Source organism: Alosa alosa, chromosome 10 (genome assembly GCF_017589495.1).
Source record: "Alosa alosa isolate M-15738 ecotype Scorff River chromosome 10, AALO_Geno_1.1, whole genome shotgun sequence".
Taxonomy (NCBI): Eukaryota; Metazoa; Chordata; class Actinopteri; order Clupeiformes; family Clupeidae; genus Alosa; species Alosa alosa.
In genome coordinates, this window is record NC_063198.1 from 17,958,905 (window position 1) to 17,971,312 (window position 12,408).

General features: G+C 41.7%; 1 protein-coding gene across 2 annotated transcripts; it reads left to right on the forward strand.

The window, feature by feature from the left end:
- The first annotated feature begins 519 nt into the window (after positions 1-519).
- odad1 (outer dynein arm docking complex subunit 1) lies at positions 520-11,687 on the forward strand. 2 transcript variants are annotated; one of them, XM_048254793.1, is made up of 16 exons: positions 523-561; positions 635-706; positions 858-940; positions 1,076-1,175; positions 2,060-2,249; positions 2,674-2,799; positions 4,680-4,793; positions 4,931-4,998; positions 5,267-5,454; positions 6,188-6,316; positions 7,115-7,197; positions 7,401-7,569; positions 7,923-8,086; positions 8,305-8,408; positions 8,689-8,779; positions 8,922-11,687. In XM_048254793.1, the coding sequence occupies exons 3-16, from the start codon at positions 874-876 to the stop codon at positions 9,027-9,029; spliced, it is 1,701 nt and encodes a 566-aa protein (XP_048110750.1). In that variant the 5' UTR covers positions 523-561; positions 635-706; positions 858-873; the 3' UTR covers positions 9,030-11,687. The 2 variants fall into 2 exon arrangements, with proteins under 2 accessions (XP_048110752.1, XP_048110750.1); XM_048254795.1 differs by lacking the exon at positions 635-706 and having other exon boundaries at positions 520-561.
- The last annotated feature ends 721 nt before the right edge of the window (positions 11,688-12,408 follow it).

A 12,408-nucleotide genomic window follows, 5' to 3' on the forward strand; every position in this document is an offset into this window, starting at 1 on the left:
TCACTAGACAAACTATAATTTGATATTCAACATTTTCTCCCATCTGCATGTGCTTCAAAGTAGGCTACAGGGGAAACCATCTAGCCTATAGGAACAGCCTGCATGATTGAATCACATTCATGTTTGAGTATATTGCATGAGTGTTAATGTTGATTTGTTTGATGTATTGCTTGTGTATGTACGTGTGTGAGTGTGAGGACACAGCTTGCTAGCTCTGTTTGGTTCTGCCTATCTGTTTCCATCTGTTGAACACATTTTCACACACATGTATTGAAACACACATACCCATGGCATGCCAAAAGCTTTGACTTTCTGGTAAGCTCGTGCGCACGCAAAAGTTTCCGGTGACTTTCTTGCACCCTGCGCTTCAGATTATGCTGTTGAAGAAGATTCTTCAAACAGGCATTTGCTTTGACTTTGAGTTTGCTTTGACTTTGAGTTGAAAACCTTGAGGGTTGGCGCCCCCTAGCTTAATGCGCCTTATCCAACTTGGTTACGGTTGCTAACAACAGGATCGCTGTTGCTGAAGTCCGGCATATTTCCACGCAAGTCTTTCACAAGGTCAGGAAAGAAGTTTAATAATGCTTTTAATGGTTGAATATAAAATATATAATAATATAAACTTCTCTCACAGTTGTCACTCGTCAAATAGGCTGCAAGCTGTTCTAACTTCTATAGATTTCCATTTCTTATTGCAGAAGGAAAGGTAAAAAATATAATATTTAAATATTATGTTGCTTTTGTATTTGTGTGTCGCTTTGGACCTAACCATAACCATAAAATACAAAAAAAAAAAAAAACGCCGGAGTATGCAAGGCCTTCACTTTTCTATACGTTTTTGTCACGGATTCTTCTAGGATTTTCGGGGAGAAAATGCCACGAGGAAGGTCGGCCACAAGTGTTCTCTCCGATAGCAGCGATATGGATATTGACGGAATTGGTAGGCTAAAATGGAGAATATCTGCATATAGTCACATAGGAACATTTTAATGTACAAATGTTAAATGTGATGCCTCTTTGCGCATTGCGCATACAAGTGGCCTTACATGTGTCGTATTGGTGTGGTGCACTTCAGCTGACACGGAGATGGTCAAACTTCAGAGACAGTTCCGAATAATGGAAGGAGACCGACAGGCCTATACCATCCAGTCACAGGAGCTCATACGCAAGCAGCGGTATGTCTATTTCTTGGGTAGCCTATGATAGCCTACTGTTGACTCGTGTAAATTCCCAGATTGCGTCAACAACATGCCAGGCTACGTTCAAAATTTCAGCTTGTTTATCAGTTTCCGTCGTAAGTGATGAGAGAAGCAGTCTCGTGGGAAGCAAATCTGTGTAACGCAAGATTGTGGCTGTATTGATGCGTTATTAACAGGCCATTATATACATTTTAGGCTATTCTGTACACGAAGAGATAATAATAATAATAATAAAAACATGTTTATGTTATGTTAGTTCTTAGCAGACGTTTTTGTCCAAAGCCACTTAAAATAACATAAGCTATGCATAATAATGAAAATATAATGCATATTAATGCTCAATAATGCATTTAGAGAAAAATTACAGGAAAGACATGCCTGCATTAGTCAATTAAACGGCCTGCATGCTTGCGCTTTGTGTTTGCTGGATATTTTGGTAGATCCAGACAAAGCTAGGGAAATGTGTGTAAACTGTGTGAAAACATTCAGCAGTGTTTCCCATACATTGACTTATTTGTGGCGGCCCACCACAATATTAACACTGACCACCACACAATGATTTTCCAGGTTGTACTAAATTGTGCTTAAATCTGGTTAGCATCATAACCACGCTGCGCTAATTTGTTAAAAAATGTTGCATTCAAGTTAATTCTGCAAACCTACCACAACAAATTCTGTGGGAAACACTGTTCAGGGTATTATTTGCATGTAACAACATATGTGTCAATAGCCGTTGTGATTCCAAACTCAGTGATGCAATTAAATGAGCAGATTATGCATACGTGTGTGTAGATACATGTGTTTTCATGACAGTTTGTGAGAGTGCAAGTTGTTTTGTGTAATGTATCGCCTGTCTGTAGGCTAGAGATTGCGCGTTTGCGTAAGGAGCAGGATGAACTGCAGAAGAGTCTGTGTGCATCGGAGTGTGCGTCACGGCGTCTGCAGGACAGTGGGGATACAGTGCAGCTGCGCTCTCTCCTGACACAGAAGGACGAGATCGAGGATCAGATGGACACAGAGAGGCAGAACCAAGCAGAGCTACAGCAAGAGGTATACTCACACACACACACACGCACACCACATACACACACGCAATGTACAACAAACAAAATCACAAACATCTACATTCACACAGGATTCAATCATGCAGGCTGTTCCTATATTCCTATGTTTCTATTTCTTTTTAATGTACTTCGAAGCACATGCAAGTGGAAGAAACATGTTTAAGAATGACAACCCAGGCTTGAAAACACATTTAGTCATATTTTGCATATAAAATTATAGTTTCCTATGTAGCAAGGCTGTTATTTGAAGTAACTTGCAAAAAAAAAAAAAAAAAAGCTATATGTGGACAAAATCCACTCTCTGTCTTCTGCTGTCAGTTTAACAACTGGGAATATTAGAAGTCCATGCTTGACTTGACTGATGTTCTGTTTCTGTTTCTGCTTTGCTGTGTGGACCCTGTTGGACCAAGATCTCTGAGATGCAGAGGAAACTGGAGGAGGTGAAGCGAGGAGAGGTGAGCGTTGCTCAGAGTGCCATGGACCAGACTCGCCACACACAGAAGGCCACCCGCACACTGGAGAACAAACTTGACCGGGTGAGAAAAGTGCTGCAAAACACTAGATAGATAGATAGATAGATAGATAGATAGATAGATACTTTATTGATCCCCAAGGGAAATTCAAGAACTTCAAGTTCACTACCGAGCATACAATGGACATACAGTGCAAGTCAAGTCAGGGCATTATGAAAGACCTTCTTGGCATGACATTATAAGGATAGCCTATGTAAGGGATAATGTATAGAACGCTGGTCATTATCGGAAAATAAGTCCCGACAGGGTGAACAGGACCCCCGACGCACTTATTACACGGCTACTTGTCAAAACGAAAAAATAAACTCCACACGATATGACTATTTACATTTATTATGACCGCCGCGCAGCAAAGCGGCGGTCATATAGGTTTAGTCAGATTTTTTTTTTCTTTTTTTTTTTTTTCTTTTTGCATGCCCAAATTTCCGTCAATGATTCCCGGGACACTAAAAAACCGGGATACACGAAACTTGGTGGGCATGTAACCCCACATGGATAGCATGGAACCATCGTTTTTCGTTTTGATCTGTAGCCCCCCCGCTGGACTGGACCCCCCGAAAGGAGGGTAGGGCAGACACAGTTTTCTGTGAATATCTCGAAAACCATAGGGTTTAGGAGGACCATTTTTTTTTTGTATGTTGATCTCAAGGGGCCATATCAACCTATTCCATAACCACTCATTTCATGTATAGCGCCACCTAGTTAAACACAAAAAAGTAAAAATGAGGTGTTGTAATTTAAGGTATCTGTGACCTAACATAGTCAAAACTGCACGAAATTGGAAGTGTAGGATCATTATGACACCCTCTGTATGCACGCCAAGTTTTGTGGAATTCCGTTCATGGGGGGCCACACAATAAATTAATTTATGTTACTATACACCAACTGGCCTGTAGGTGGCCGGAGACAGTTTTCTGTGAATATCTCGAGAACCGTAGGGCCTAGGAGGTCCACCTTTTTTATATAAGTTGGTCTTAAGGGGCATGTCAACCCATCCCATTACCACTTATTTCATGTATAGCGCCACCTAGTTAAAAAATTAAAAAGCAAAAAATTAGGTGTTTTCATCACAATATCTCTGGCTGACAAGGTCAAAACTGCACAAAATTAAAAGTGTAGGATCATTATGACACCCTCCGAATGCATGCCAAGTTTTGTGTACTTTGTTCATGGGGGCCTTACAATAAAATAATTTATGTGTACATTTAGTGACGCACACCAACAAGGATTCCCGGACACTGAAAGACCGGGTACACAAAACTTGGTGGGCATGTACCCCCCATGGATAGCATGGAACCGCTATTTTTCGTTTTGATCTGTAGCCCCCGCTGGACTGGACCCCGAAAAGGAGGGTAGGGCAGACACAGTTTTCTGTGAATATGTTGAGAACTGTAGGGCCTAGGATGACCATTTTTTTCCGTATGTTTGCCTCCAGGGGTCATGTTTACCCATTTCATGTGCACACATGTGCACAAACAGATACACACACACACACACACACACACATACATTCACAGTAATCATACGTATGACACATACTCACACAGTAGACATATGTACGCTTGCATGCACAGGCACATACGCAGGCACACACACAAGCACGCACACACACACACACACACACACACACACACACACACACACACACACACACACCCACACACATAAACATAACACAAACAATCAATAATTTCTCAGAATTCCCCTCGGCCCCTCGGACTGAGCACTGCGAACGGTGAGTGCCCAGACCCTACATTTTAATGTGGGTCTGGCTCGCCAGGCTAGATAGAACCATGTTCATGTAGAAAAATACATCAGGCCTTCTTTCCCAATCTCTCCTGGTCTGAGAGTTACAGTAGGTCTGGGTCTTGTGTCCTTGACAGGCCCTAACTCGCTTTAGCGAGCAACTGACCAGGAACAGCCGTCTGAGAGAGGAGCTGGAGACATTGCGTGTGGAACGTGTGCGCTTCCAGCAGCTTCTTCGCCGTCTGGAGAAGGTCAGAGGTCATGGCTTATCCAATCAGTCCTTATTATGTGAAATACACTGTCCCTACCTAAATTCATTGTCCCTACCGTCAGCCTACAGAGGCAGGGCTTTGCATTATGTTTATTGTTATTTATTTTATTTTTGAAGGAGTTACTGGAGATTCGCAAGGAAATTGGAGACATTATCAGCATGTCCACTGCTGCTTATGATGCCAGGTGAAGATGTAACTTAGTGTTTCAGTGATGGCTTATGTGTGTATTAGATAACTGCTCTCTTATATTCTGCACAACCAAATATGTTAAAGTTCAAGTTGACTGGTACACTCACCACAGCGGATTCTGGAATCAAACTCAGGCTAACCGATTTGTCTGGTGTTGATGTTACCACTGCTCCATATTACAATCAAAGATAATCTAGGTTAAGTAATTTTGAGATTATTATATCAAGAGAATGTGTTTGTTTGTGTGTCTGCTACTGCCTCAGGGTGGAGGCCCAGGCGAAGATGACCATGCTGAAAGAGAAAGCAGTGAAGGACCTGGCGCAATACAGTGCTGAGATGAAGGAGCTGGAGAGGGTCATTGCACATGAACGGCGACTCAAGGAGTTCATGAGCACTAAGTGTAACGAGAGGAGCACCCAAGATGAGGGCCAGGACATAGCCAGCAAGCAAGGTGTCCCTTAGGAAAAATCACTATGGTTTCCTTTGGTTTTAATGCAGTAACTATGGTTTTACCATGGTACTCCATGGTGATGATGATCATCATGCTCCTAACCATTAGTACTACTATGGTTTATGCATAGTTCTTCATAGTAGCTTTGGTACCACCATGGTTCCCCTATCGCACTTCATGGTGACTGTGGTACTACTATGGTTTCAACATGATAACCGTGTAACTACTATGGGGTTGGGTTAGGAAAAACCATGGTTTATAACTTCTGAGGAAAACCATGGTTAATGACCATGGTAATGTTAGGGTTTAGCCCTTGTTAGGAAGATTCTAAGGGCCCAGCACTGACAGGGCGCCCCCAGAGGTCCCAGAATCATTGCCTGTCATAGGGCTCAAATTTTCTAGCAGCGCCCCTGTTGGGCAGGGTGCTTATTTATTAACTATAGTGATAAACCATGGTTATCATGATTACCCATGAAAACAACAAAACATGGTCATGGTTACCCAAAAAAACATGGTTATTTTGTCATAGTAAAACCATGGTTAATTTCCGTAAGGGGAGTCTGTGTGTGTTTGTTGCAGGTGGAATACAAAAGTAAGTGAGTACATGTGGTTGTGTACGAGTTGAATCAGTTGAGTGTTTCAGCTTTGAGTCGTAAACCTTTATGATAAAAAGAAATGTGTTGTAGTTGTGGTAATATTGATAGCGGTGATGGTGATGATGTCTTCCTGACAGAGATGAAAGACCAGAGAAGGATGGAGTCAGGAGAGGACAACGTGGAGACTCTTGAGGAAGTGTTTCACAAGATCCAGACTGTGACTGGAGAGGATGATTTGGACCGGCTGGTGACTAAGTTCATTCAGGGTCAGTGCATTTACTGTAATATGGAAACCTATTCCTCATTTATTCATTCATTCATGTAGCTCTCCCATACTTCAGTGTCAAGTTATCGTGCCTTTTATTATGCCCTTAGAAAGTCATCTAGTTTTTAAATGTGCTTGTGGAAGGGCTACATGTATGTAAGTTGTTTTGAAATAAAATTGAATAAAATAGTTGTATAAATGGTACTCTTATGTATTCCTCAGGCAGATAGTTATTAGAATTGTTTTGTAATAAGATTATACAGTATTTACGCAATAAATCAACTTAATCAAATTCACTCTTATGGCACAGAATCATGGTAAAATACTTTCTTTTAATATGAACAGAAACTTGGCAGGATATCTCTTTGTCTCCTCCATTGTCTTTTAAATCTTTAGTTTAAAGAATCCTTTCAAAACCAGTTTCCATGTCACTTAGACTATATGAAAGCAAGCATGTTTTGCATGCTCTGTGAGTGTTGATACACAATAGAATTTGGCACTGTTTTACTGTATTAACCTCTAGAGGGCACCATACTCCCACTTTTGGGTCTGGTGGGCAAACTTTTGCCCAGGGTTTAGGCCAGCCTATATCTAACATATGTGGTAATGAGTTTATTGCCAAATTATTTGATAGCAGAAATGCTATGTCACAACAGAGGGGCATATGTTTCTTTTTTTTTTTTTTTTGGAAAGTAAACTGCAGGCAACAACAGGTGTGAATTATAGCCGCTGTCATGGTGAATGCAATGACAACATGTGCTCTGAAGTGTTGTGTAATTAAATGTTCATCTGCACTTAGTGGAGGACCAGAACTTTGCCCTCTTCAACTATGTGAATGAACAGAACAACCAGGCAGAGACTCTCAGGGATGAAATTAATCAGGTCAGACAATGAATGTACTCTCCTACTTGAATGTGAAGTGTTAGAAATTAATATTCTGCCTTTTGAACTATATGTATGTAATGGAGGTGGTACATCCTGACATTAAATTTGTCCATTTGTGTGTGTGTGTGTGTGTGTGTGTGTGTGTGTGTGTGTGTGTGTGTGTGTGTGTGTGTGTGTGTGTGTGTGTGTGTGTGTCACAGACCAAAGAGGAGCTGGAGCAGTTCCATCTGGTAGGGCAGCAGCAGGAACAGGAGCACCATGCCATGCTGAGGGGGGTGGAGGAGCAGCAGAGAGTTGCCCAGGCGCAGGCCCAGGAGCACGAGGCTCAGGCCAACGCTGTCAGCAAGATCCTGGACCAGATCAAGACGGGTAGAATAGAACAGCATGGCTCCTCCAGGCCAATTCAGCACAGACCTTTCCAGATCCACTAATGAGCCTCACTGAGCACATAATCACCAGTTTGACCTTACGTGTGTGTGAATGTGTATATGCATGCACAGGCCTGTGTGTGAGTATGTATGTACGTCTATGTGCACAGATGAGTGCATGGTGTGTGTGTGTGTACACTGACGTGTCTCTAGAAATGAAGGCCAGTATGGGTTCTTTTCAAAAAGAGCAGTTGAGATGCAACAAATGATAACTGAATACATTTGTACCTGAATGCACTGACATTTAAGGCAGTGTAAGCAAACTAAATTAGATTGTTTGTTTTTCTATGGCAGGAGTGAACAATTTGTTCCAGAAGATTGACTGTGACAGTGCCGTCCTCGAGGACCTACTTGGCTCCTCTTCTGGCATCAGGGACAACAACATCATGACATACCTGGGCCAGGTGGAGCAGAGAGCCAATGAGCTGCTCACTATGCAAGCCTATGTCAACTCTAAGGTACGTGTGTCTATGTAAGCCTATGTCAACTCATAGCTACATCTGTAGAAGTGCATGCCCAATCTGTCTTTGCGAGCCTCAGACCTACTCTAAGTCTGATAGTGGAGTTTCATCTGTCTTCATAGATGAGCATCGTCATTTAACAAATTATGCAATGTCTGATGCCAGTGGTCTGGTCTGAAATGTCTGATGCCAGTCCCACACATTCTTTCTTGCAGGATTTGGACCAAGATTATGACCCAAAGGAGGTGGCTCAGGTTTTGTTGGGTCAGAACCCAGAACTGCAGAAGCAGAATATTTCCATCCAGCCCCCGGTAACGGGGTAAGTAGTGGCACTTTGTTTTGAGTGTGTCAGTGTGTGCTGAGGAATGACTGTGTGTATGTCTTTCAGCAGAGGCTCAGTGTGGTTTGTGTATCTTGGTATGTTGTATAATATTAGTGTGTGTGTGTGTGTGTGTGTGTGTGTGTGTGTGTGTGTGTGTGTGTGTGTGTGTGTGTGTGTGTGTGTGTGTGTGTGCGTCTGTGTGTGCACGTCTGTGTGTGTGTGTGTGTGTGTGTGTGTGTGTGTGTGTGTGTGTGTGTGAATTTGTGATACTTCTCAGGGATGATTACGATACTGAGGAGTCTACACTCACCGATGAGGAGGAGCGCCCTCTGACTCAGGAAGAACTTCGTCAGCGCATCTTGAGAAGGGTGAGTGATGCAATAAAAGTCAGAACACACTCTCCCACAAACTCATCTTGTCAAACAAGAAAAGGTCTTCTGCTGGTCATTGGTTGTTACCATGGCTGTTTCTCAACTCTCTCAACTCTCTTCAATGGTCTGACTTGCATAGGTGCTACGCAGAGAGAGTGGCCATCACAGCAGCGGGGGAAGGGAAGTGAAGGCCTCCCGGATCAGCGCCGTTCCCAGCAGCCGCCTCCGGGTCGTCACAGAGATCTGAGCATGCAAGGTGTGTTCAGATTCGCAAAAAAACAAAGGCCAGCGTTTGTGAATGTTTGCAAACAGGTTTTTTTTGTGTTTGCTTTGAGTTTGTCACAAACGATTATGAACACTCACAAACAGTCTGAGGATGTAATTCTCTGCAGCCCTGCATGGACACTGGACAAAGGGGTTATCATTGGAATTTCACATTTTTGAATGTTTACACAAATACATGCAAATTTTCCAGTTCAACGGAAATGTATTCGCCTCAAGCGTTTGCCTCAGTTCAAAGCATTTGAACACACCTCAGGTTTCTAGAATGGACCTGGCACTGACTAGGAATTTTCCCTTTTCCTCAAGATTCACAAAGAACATTATGGTCAAGGTCTGCTGTGCTTCACACTGGCAAAATTCATATGATTTTTGTAAATTGCCTTGGGAGAAAGGTGTATGATAAATATTTCATCATAGACTTAACTTAAATTAACTAACTGTAAATTGTACAGTAAAGAGTTAATTTACAGTAGCTTCCATAATTATTGGCACCCTTGGTAAAAATGTGCAATAGGAGCCAATCATTCTCTGGTTCATTATCTCAGTCTCACGCCGGTGATCCACTAGCATGCGATGCGAACAACGCGACGCAGTATCCCTATTCATTTCTATGAGAAGCGAATTCTGCACCCGCATAGGTTTCTGGGTATGCGGTGCGACGAGTGCTGTGGCTGCGGTTCAGTTCAGTTCAGCAATCCTCAACTTTATGCAAATGAATCCGTCCATCGCGAGGCGAGTATCCAATAGCAGAGCAATACGCAGGGGAGGTCCATCATCACGTAGCCTAAACAAAACCTAATTTTCCGGTAGTGTGGTTACCGCCAACGTACAGAAACATGTCAGATGAGAAAAAAATAATCATAGCAGTGTCTACATTTCCGTGTTTGTATGATGTGTGGCTAGAATCCTACAGGGACAACTTCATGATGAAATGACCGCCCAACTTGCAAACTAATTTATAGATGTGACTTTCCCTCTGTAATTTCAAAATAGTGGAGGGAAACATTTTGTTTGGTTGTTTACTAGGCTACCTGCTCTTGCCCTGCCGTTTCCACACATCTACAAAAGGGAATGCCCATCAAAGCGTCTTCATGGAGGGTTGCGTTGCGATTTGGGGAGTTCGCATCGCATGCTAGTGGATCACAGGCGTCACACTGGAATGAGAAAAATCCATCCTTGAAATGAGAAAATACCTTATCAAGAAATAATTGTTTTGAACAAAACCACGTCACAGTTATTGACATCCCTACATTTAACAAGTTGGCTGGTATTTAGTAAACACTTTTATCCAAAGCGACACAGACTCGTAACAGCGGGTTCGGGAATAAAACCCAGGCTGACTGATTGTCTGTCTGTGCCATTACCGCTGATCCACCATGCTGGTATAATACATTGTACAACCACAATTCAACAGCATTTAATCTTCTGCTACAGTATTTTATAAAATTGGTGAATGTATAGCAGGACATTTCAGATTATGAAACTTCCTCTTTAGCTCATCCCACAGGGAACTGACATGGCAGAAGTTTGATTTTGTGTTAAGTAAACTATATTTTGTGTTAATCCAGGAAATTCAATTTTGGACCATTGTCCTGTTGGAAGATCCAGTGACATTCAGTTTTAGTTTCTTGGCAGAGGCAGACAGGTTTTAATTTAAAATGTCCTGGTATTTCATGTAGCTCATGATGTGTAGTGTAGTGGCACAAGGTTCCCAGGGTGTTTGGAAGAAAAACAGCCTCACAACATTGTGAACCCTCCACCATACTTAACAGTGGGCATCAGGATATGTCACTATAGACATCCTTTAATTTACACCAAATCCTTCTTGAGTGTTGGCAAAACAAAATGTTCTGGTCAAAGTCCCCCACACCAGGTGGTAACATTGGGGGTTAAAAGACAGGAAAAGCTTTTTAATGACGTGCCTTCCAAATGATCTGTTACCATGGAGGTCACGTCTGATGATGTTTTGTAGACTTTATATCCCCAAGATTAACTCTCCTGGAGTGATCCTTGAGGATGTTTTGCATCTCTCACCATCCTGCTCATTGGGCATGGCAAAATAAACTTGGTTCCGCATCCAAGCAGGTTTGTTGTTCCAGTTCATTGGAACAATTCAATTATTGAGTTAAATGCATATATGGGCATAAGGTGAGAAGCTGTTTTTTATAGCAATTCTCTGATTTATGGAGGTCAACACACTTTTCCCTTATTTGGATTGTGTGTGTTCTATTGTCTTTTCCATGTTAATGAAAGACTAAGGGCATTTGGTCCATTGCCATGTGTCATCTAATATTTACTCATGGATAAAAATATAGTTTGAAAGTGTTCAATTTACCTCAATTTAAGGTTGGATTTTTCTCATTTGTCAGTCTAAGATAAGATGATTTACCAAAGAATTTCTTATAACCATTTTTGATGGTGATGGTGGTGACTTTACTATGGTTTGTCCTGGCTTACATTGTCCTGCTTTACTTAAATTTGAAGAGTTTTTTTTCTATGTTCCTCAAACTGATCATGAATTGCCTAGATCCATCACCTTAGTTTTTACTTTTTTCACAATTATCTTTGAACTTAATGTGATCAAAAAATGTAGTTGTTGGAATGATGAACATCAGCTGTTGTATCATATTAAGTAAAGTGAAGATTAAACCAATCATTAAACACAGAGTTCTTTGTTCACTAAGCAGGCATCTGGTCTTTTGATGTCCTGTTTTTGCCATCTGGCATGCGTGTGTTCACCACCAGCAGGGAGCATTCACAATAAGGTGAAATATCTCTGCAACTCTGTCTTTCACCTGAGGAGGGCAGCATGATCCAGTTATATTAACTGTTCACGCCAACTTGTGCGTGGAAATGTTGGAGAGGATACAGTACATCTAAATGTGGAAAATTAGATCTGTCATACTTTGAAGTATTTCCAATATAATCTAATATGTAATTTAATCTTAAATGCCCTTTAAACATCTCTTTTCACTGTGGAAATGAATTCCCCATGTACAACTGAACAGAGCTAGCATGCATAGCAAGACTAACTTGTACCATCACGTTGTACAAAGAGGTGATGTGCTACAGCTGAAATGAACTGTTGTGATAAGTAAAATGGGATTTGCTTGATTCAAAGGATAATCAGTCTTTTCAGCCAGCGCAGGGCCAACCACAACACTGGCGGTGAACAATTTTCCTTAACAAATCAGTGTTTTTTTTAAGACTATAAAAATATGGACTGGATAGACATGGCATCCAAGGCAAGACCCTCTTGTACTTCAGTAGACAAAGGGTTATAATCATCATGCTCTCTATTCTAAGCGTGAAACCTCGTGGGACGCATGCTGTAACAAGAGCAT

Excerpts from the sequence above, each read along its gene's own strand:
- odad1 (XM_048254795.1), top strand. The coding sequence starts at position 874 with ATGCCACGAGGAAGGTCGGCCACAAGTGTTCTCTCCGATAGCAGCGAT. Across the intron at positions 4,794-4,930 it reads TTCTTCGCCGTCTGGAGAAG|GAGTTACTGGAGATTCGCAA; the intron begins GTCAGAGGTCAT and ends TTATTTTTGAAG. Across the intron at positions 7,198-7,400 it reads TCAGGGATGAAATTAATCAG|ACCAAAGAGGAGCTGGAGCA; the intron begins GTCAGACAATGA and ends TGTGTGTCACAG.